Source organism: Lagenorhynchus albirostris, chromosome 16 (assembly GCF_949774975.1).
Source record: "Lagenorhynchus albirostris chromosome 16, mLagAlb1.1, whole genome shotgun sequence".
Classification (NCBI taxonomy): domain Eukaryota; kingdom Metazoa; phylum Chordata; class Mammalia; order Artiodactyla; family Delphinidae; genus Lagenorhynchus; species Lagenorhynchus albirostris.
This window is the reverse complement of record NC_083110.1, coordinates 51174682-51182630: the sequence shown is the minus strand read 5'-3', so window position 1 is coordinate 51182630 and position 7949 is coordinate 51174682. Positions and strand designations below refer to the sequence as shown.

Below are 7949 nucleotides of genomic sequence, written 5' to 3'. Positions count from 1 at the left end.
CGAGACAGCCCGAGAGTCACAGGAAAGTGGCAGGAGCCACAGGTGTTTTTTTTCAGGAGGCTCAGAAGTAACCCCAATGCCCTGTGAAGACCATCAAGTCTTTATGTCTCTGTTTGGCAGCCACCCTCCTCTACCTCCACCCGCTCTTATTTCAGGTCTGGCGGTAGCAAAATGGACCACATTCATCTCGGTCCTTTCCAGTTTGGGCCATGGAGACACAGCTGATAGTGTACAGCAGGCATCTTTACAAAAAAAATAGCTCTTTGCCATATCTCTAATTCTCATTCAGCCCAAAGCTGCATCTTCTGACTGCTTTGATCAGAGTAGAGGAACTCTTAACTCTGAATAGAAAGAGAAAAACACGGTCAGTGAATTGTGCCATGACTGCACAAAATCACATAGCTAGTCACAGCACTTCGACTTAATTGTCCATTGACGTTATAGAGTTTGTTCACCTCCCCCTCTTCTCCTCTCCTCAGTCAATTCACCTTAGCTGTTTTGAAAACAAAACAAAATTCCATTCTGGCTTTCAAATAAAATTGCAGCATAAACAATTGGTAGGTGTGTTTCCAAGTGGCTTGAGTGAAGTGTCACAGAGTAAGTAGGCGACCACCGAGGTTGCTAAAATATTTCCTGTCCTGACCAGGGTTGCGTTTCTAGAGAATATTTAACAGGGAGGGTTTTAATGCTTCTAAAGATGTTGAAACTAAAGAACAAATATTGATCCAGAGAGCACCACAACTCCCCTGAAAGAGAGTAAAAGACATCCTTTATAAAATGAAAAACTACTTGGCGGAGACAGTCCCAGACCGCTGCACAAGTAGCCCTCAGAGGGCCGAGGGGCCAGTTGTGCACAGCCCGGCCCAGGCACTAACGCACCGGGCAGCACCGCAGATGCCCCTCGCTCTGGGAGGCCACGGTCTTCCCGCCAGACCGACCTGAGCCTCCCGCCAGAGCAATTGGGCCCCGAGGCCACCCCAGGCCGCAGCTGGCGGCCGCTGGCACCCGTGTTGGGTAACTAGGCCAGGGCTGGTTCCCGCGGCTCGCCGCCGCCGGAGAGTTGGGCTCCGCCGAGGCCACCCCACGCGGCAGCTCCACAAGCCCCGGGCGGCGCTGGAGGTGAGGCTCTCGCCCAAAGGCACCCTCCCCGCGCCCAGGCGGCGGTGAGTCAGGGCGCGTTATGCAAGTCCTGGCCCGCCGGCCCCGGCGCCTCCCCTTCGGTCTTTCATCCCGCGCAGTTACGAAAGCGCGACCCCCTCCCCCCGGAGCTTTATATAATGCGGCCGGGCGGCCCCAGCTCGCCTCCCTAGCTCCACGCGCGCCCGGACCCGCGACCAGGCTTGAGCGCAGCTCCCGACCGTGAGCGGCGGCCCGGCGGGACCGGGGGGGCAGGCGCGGGAGGGACGGGGGGCCGGGATGAACGGGATGGGGGTACGGGGGCAGGAGGGATGGGGGACCGGGGGCCGGCGGGATGAGGGCTCGGCGCGGGCGGGATGGGGTCTAGGGACTGGCAGTGGCGGGTCGGCTGGTCCGGCCACCAGGCGCTCACGGCGCGCGGTTCCCTCAGGGCGGACTCCTGAGCAAGATGGAGTGGGTGTGGGCGCTGGTGCTACTGGCGGCGCTGGGCAGCGTCCGGGCGGAGCGCGACTGCCGGGTGAGCAGCTTTCGAGTCAAAGAGAACTTCGACAAGGATCGCGTAGGTATCTGCGTCCTGGATGCGACCCGTTCCCCTTTACCGGCGGCCGGCCATGCGCTCCCGGACACCAAACGCTGCTCTACTCCCTTCCCCAGTTCTCCGGCACCTGGTATGCCATGGCCAAGAAGGACCCCAAGGGCCTCTTTCTGCAGGACAACATCGTCGCCCAGTTCATGAACGAGAATGGCCACATGACAGCCACGGCCAAGGGCCGAGTCCGTCTCTTTAAGTCAGTGACCTATGGGGGGCTGCGCTCTGCGCTGCAGGGTTCCCCGGGCTGAGCACCAAACCCTGTTTGGGGAGGGACGGGAGCAGCCGGGGTGGGATGCAGGGAGCCCTTCGCCCAGCCTGGCTCATGATCCCCTTGGCTTCTGCAGTAGCTGGGACCTGTGCGCAGACATGCTGGGCACCTTCACAGACACCGAGGACCCTGCCAAGTTCAAGATGAAGTACTGGGGCGTAGCGTCCTTTCTCCAGAAAGGAAGTAAGTAGTCGGCTTAGTGGGACTGTCTTGGAGGATGGGAGACATACCTAGCCAAAAGGCTGGGTTTCTCCTCCAGTGGCACCCTTGGGAAGAACGGTCTGTAAGCAACCAGAACTCTCAGCAGGGCTTAAAGCTAGAGGGGTGAAACTGCAAGCAGCCAGGCCCCTTCACTGCGCCCACCCATCCCCCAGCTCAAAAACCTGGCCCAGGCTCAAAAGGCTCTTGGGCCTGTCACGTGACCTCCTCCTGCCATTTACCCATAAGGCCAGTGTGCCAGGGGGTGTGGCCTTCTCCATGCTTAGACCACCCACCTCCTCAAGACCCAACTCACATCACCACCCAACCTGGTTTTGCATTTCCTCCATTTCTTTAGGCTGAATCCCTGAAACAGCTTGACTACTAGGGGCCCAGCAGAGGCTCAGAGACTCTCATCGAAGGACGCAGGGAGCATTTATGCACAGGGTTGACTCACTCCAAGGTGCCCTACCTGCCGCTGCTGAGATTCTGAGCCAGGCACAGTGCTCTGGGTGACAGTGACCTCTTCCCTTTCTCCCAAGCCCTGAAACTCACATGGGGAGCAGGGTGTTAAGAACTGTCAGAAGAGCATCCTAAAATTCAGCCTGACGTAGATGTTCGAGAGCATACATGTACATGCTCTTTGTACTTTTTCCTCATTTCTCCTAAGTTTCAAATCTGCAGTCTACTTGGTACCTAGGGAGTAATGCAGGCCACAGGGGACATATCATGGAACCACAGAGATGGAGAGTTAACCCTGTGAAGGGGGTTCAACATGCAGATGAATAAACTGAGGTCAAGAGAAGGTAGGGCTTTGTCCAAGGTCATGCAACAAGTTTGTGAGAGCCAGTGTCAGAAGCCAGGGGTTCCAGCTCCCAGGTCAGGATTAGGTGGCCCTGAACAGCAGGGACTCCTAATACAAACCAGTTTTTACAGTTTTACAGACTACTGTTGGAACTCTCCTGGGAGATAGGCCCCAGAGGGCTGTTCAGGGGGACTCTTAGCTTGGTGAGCCAGGGCAGAAGTGTCCTTTCATGCAGCCCATCTACACGGGGCATGCACACCTTGACTTCCTCTACAGTTGTGTTAGATGAGTTTTTACTTTTTTTTTTATCGCATTGCATTTTCAGTATTGATTTACACTGTACATATGGAGTTGCTATTCAACGAAGGGAAAAAAGCTTTTATCCTTAGAGGTAATAAAGGTTTTTTCAAATAACGCAGCGAAACTTCCAAAAGTGATCCATTTAGAGTAAAAGATAAACTCTTCTGATAATGGATTACAAAACTCAGTACCACGGGGCACAAGGTTACTAATTTTTAGAATCTGCATCTTATCAAACAGACGAGCATGGCCACCGCCGAGCAGTCGTATGGCTTCCCTTGACCCCCCCATCCCGGTGTCTGACACATTCCCCATGGGAAAGCCTGGGAGGTTCAGGGGTGGCTCAGTCTTCCTCCTGGCGGGCCTGCAGTGGGCTGAAGAGGGGCCTCACCACCCACCGCTGTGCAGCTCTCCTACAGGGCATGGGTTTGGGCTGAGCCCCTTCTAGGCAGGGACTCCCAGGGTTCTCAGAGCCAAGAGGCACACCCAGAGGTGACTTAGGCGAGGATCAGCGATCTCCCTTACACCCTTAATGCTGGGGGATCCAGGTTCCCCTGCGTTCCTGCAGCACAGAACATGACATAGAGCAGAGATCATCACTTGCCTCATGACCTGGGTGTGAAATGGAGACACGGAGGCATTGCATTTCTTGTTTCTTATCCCCCGTTGCCCCCAGTTTATTTATCACCTGGAGACAGCGTGGCGTAGAGGTTAAGTATGGGAGCTCCAGAGTCAGACTGAAACTCAGTTCTGTCCTGCTCTTTGTGATACTGGGTGAATTACTTAATTTCTCTGTGCCTCAGTTTCCTTACCTGGAAAATGGGGATGATAGTGTACACTTTCAGGTCGTTGTGAAAAATAATTGAGACAGCACAGAAAGTGTCCATACAGTGACTGATACTTAACTAAGTGCTCAGAAAGTCTTGGTCATGGTTATACATCAACAAGAATGTCAAGCAGAGATGTGACACATTTTACCAAATGTGAGGTGTTTGGATATCCACATTGTTGTTTCTCCATGGCAAACCTCTCACATACATTCTTACTAACGTGGTTTCCCCATCCTGTCTTTATTGACGTTAGTACCACCTTTGTTTACACTTATGCTTCATGGCTTACATCCCAGTCTTAGGAAGAAATATAGTCTAAATTCTTCAAGGGCTCAGCTCTGCCTCTGTCAGGAGAGCTCTGAAGAGTATGAGCTCTAAGAAAGAATATCTGATGTCAGAGGGTAGGCATCTTGTGCCCTCAAGGCAGAACCTACCCTCTTTTGCCAGCTTGGAGCAGTGAGTCGGGTTACTAAGCCAGAATTAGGGTGGAGCCAGAAAAGCCATGAACCAGATCATCCAGTGGACTGAGAGGCAGGAGAGCAGTGTGGCGAGTGAGAGGGCCGGGAACTAGCTGATACGGATCAGTGCCAAAGATTCATCCTGCTGTTGGGGGTGACATACGTTGGTGGCCGTCACTATCAGCCACAAAGGCACAAGATATTGTCAGAGGGTAGATGGAGGAGACATCAGTAGAAAGGTCTAGTCTGTGGTTTTGATGGGTCCACATTCTCGATTGTTCTTTGGAAAGATACGATCACATTTATTATCAGGGAGAGAAAGAATTATTAAAGTGAACGAGGTTCCCCCCACCACCGACTCCAGTATTTTTTCCTGTAAAGGACAAGATCCTTTCTCATGGTCCCAATTTTCTAAGAGCTGTCAGAATTCTCTGTAGTCTCCTGCTTCCTAACTCCTGAATCCAGTTTTGTGAAGTGGCTGGCTTCCGGGGCCAGGCAGTAAGTTTCCTTGACATCTGAGTGGCGGAGGGAGATGTAGTGGCCCCGTGGCTTTCTGCCTTGCAGACGATGACCACTGGATCATTGACACGGACTACGACACCTATGCTGTGCAGTACTCCTGCCGCCTCCTGAACCTCGATGGTACCTGCGCTGACAGCTACTCCTTCGTGTTCGCCCGTGACCTGAACGGCTTTTCCCCGGAGGTGCAGAGAATCGTGAGGCAGAGGCAGGAGGAGCTGTGCCTGGCCAGGCAGTACCGGCTGATCGCTCACAATGGTGAGTGATGTGTGGCAACAGGGCACCGGCTGCTCGCCCTTAAGGGTCCCTGGGTCTGCATGCCCTGAGATGCATTTCATCTGCATGCAAGAGAAAACAGGGCGTCTTGGGAGCCCCCTCTGAGCCCGTCTTCATCCCTCCTGACCAGATCTTTCACTGGCCTTATCATGGGGCCGATGCAGAAGGAGTGGGCAAAACCTTGGCACTTTTAATTAAGTAAAACTGCAGGGGACAGACGCTTCCTTTTTATCTGCCGCCTTAGGCTCAGTCTGTGGTCACATGATTTTGCTCCTGGCTGCACTACCCAAAAAACCATTTTGACTAGATTAATATTGTCTGGGGAATTGAGTGGCCCCAGTGAAGAGCTGGGCATTGAATGTGGCATTTGGTGTAAAAACAACTTAAAGAGAGACATCACCATAGCAAGTTCAAAAGAGAGTGATTTCAACAAATGCTCTTTTTCTGATATGGAACTAAATATCCAGTAAGTTGACTAGCTGGTTTTCCTCACTTACGTTTTTTTGAGATCCCCTGGAACACCCATTGAATCTTTTTATGGATATTACTCTTGTCTGATCTTGATTTAAAAGCCAGTAATATTCTGGAAGAAAGTGCACATTTTATTTTGAATAGACACTCACTCCCATGGGAAACTGGGTTTCAAAATCCAAACAGGGTAATGCTAAATTGTGGGGGAAAAAAGGGAACAAAACTGAACTTCTCTGTTGGTCATCTAACTAGCTAACCCACACTACACCAAACAGATATGAATGCAGACCAAACAAGTAAATAAATAAGATTTTGATGTTTCACCCAGGGGCAGCCTAAGTGTAGGGCAGGATCTCACCCCAGCCAGGCTCCACACCAAGCCCTTTGCCTGCCTTATCTCACTTAATCCTGGAGACACCTCATGAAGTAGGTATTCTCATTATCCACGTTCTACAAGATGAGAAAACAGAGGCTGAGAAAGATTACGAAGGTTGCCCAAGATCTTCAATAGATAGCTGACTTGGATGCAAACCAAAGTGGTTTTGTGACTCTGAAGCCCCTTGTGGCACTGCCTGGTGACATATGACACAGGACATGGTGAACACTCTATAAAACTGCTAACATAAACTGCTAATATAACATAACAAAAACTGCTAACACTCTATAAAACTGCTAACAGAGTAGCTGAGGTCAGGCTGACTTGGCCCTCACTTCCTGAAACAGGAGGACATACCCACATCCCTGTGAAATGCAGTGAGGCAAATTTAAGACAGGTAAAAAACAGCACTTTGATACAGGAGAGCCTATGCTCTGGGGCCCACCCCATCACCCCCAGAGAAATTCAGAGGGTTTCAGAAAGCCTTGAAGATGTTTATGAATTAGAGCCATATCTAGCTATAACCTTACAAGAAGCATTTGAACAAAGCCGAGCCCTAAGGTCATCGAATATTCACTCTCTACATTTAACACCAGCTCCATATTTCTGTCATTAATATCTTTGTTTTCTACATTTCAGGTTACTGTGATGGTGAATCAGAATGAAATATTTTGTAGCAACACGGAGGGTGTTGTTTCATTAGGAAACTTCCTATTAACTCACTCAGCCTTCAACTCTTAGAGTTTAGTTTGCACCGCTCTCCTCCCCTCTCCTCCCCTCCCTTCCCCTCCCCTCCCCTCCCCCACGTAAACATAAAACATTCAGTACACGTAAAAATATGTGTGGGGATAAGTGAATCTCTTTGCACTCAAATGTCTGTGTTCCCTGGAGTTTTCTAAGGACTCATTTGAGGATTAGGATTCCAGACTTTGATTTATTAAAATATGTATAGTCACCTATTTCCTGTGATTTGGGTTTTTATTTGTGTTCGCGTCTGTGTTGAAGTGAGTTCTGCAGGTGGCTGGGTAGGATGCACTTTTTATATACCGGGAGGGGTTCTTCTCTCCCGGCTCTTTATGACCTTTGGCCTGTTCTAGTGCCTAACCTCCATTATTAATGAATGTGGCTTCTCTTAACGTCCTGAAAAAGGGATTTCCCCATTAACCCAGGAAGGCCTTAACTACTGAGGCCAAAAGAGGTGAGTGTAGGTTAGGCCAGGCCAGTGACCCCAGCCTCAGGCAGCCCCAGGCCCTGGAGGCGGGCAGGGGGGTGGGCTTACCCCGAGCTGGTCTGAGACGCCCGAGAGGCATGTGTTGGGGTGAGCTCTAAGAAACGCCCCCCCAGCCCTTCATTGTCTCTGGCACCTAATTCACTTCTTATTTCAGCTGTGGGCAAAAGGCTGCAGGAGAAGAGGCCATGGGCTTCCCGGGGGGAATCAGGACATGGATCATGGCGCCCCTACCTACAGTGTGCGGGAAAGGGGAAGTAGCTGGGTCTGGGGCAGGACACCAGTGTCCCACACCATTAGCAGCACTTGTGAACACTAACGTATAGCTGCATACAAAGCCACGTGCCTCAGTTTCCCAGGAGCTCCTAGGAGCCTCAGTTTATCATCTTAAAAAGCCATCAAGGCTTTGGTACCAGTGTCTTGGTTTTACTTCAAAATTCTGCTCAGATATAATTAGCTGTATGATTTGGGGCTGGTTGTGTAGTTTCTCT

General features: G+C 51.2%; 1 protein-coding gene across 2 annotated transcripts; it reads left to right on the top strand.

The window, feature by feature from the left end:
• Window positions 1-1179: 1179 nt before the first annotated feature.
• On the top strand, window positions 1180-7189 carry RBP4 (retinol binding protein 4). 2 transcript variants are annotated; one of them, XM_060125632.1, is made up of 6 exons: window positions 1180-1359; window positions 1568-1696; window positions 1792-1925; window positions 2077-2180; window positions 5153-5365; window positions 6870-7189. In XM_060125632.1, exons 2-6 carry the CDS (start codon window positions 1586-1588, stop codon window positions 6893-6895), a joined length of 588 nt encoding a protein of 195 aa, XP_059981615.1. In that variant the 5' UTR covers window positions 1180-1359; window positions 1568-1585; the 3' UTR covers window positions 6896-7189. The 2 variants fall into 2 exon arrangements, with proteins under 2 accessions (XP_059981615.1, XP_059981614.1); XM_060125631.1 differs by having other exon boundaries at window positions 1190-1359; window positions 2074-2180.
• Window positions 7190-7949: the final 760 nt, after the last annotated feature.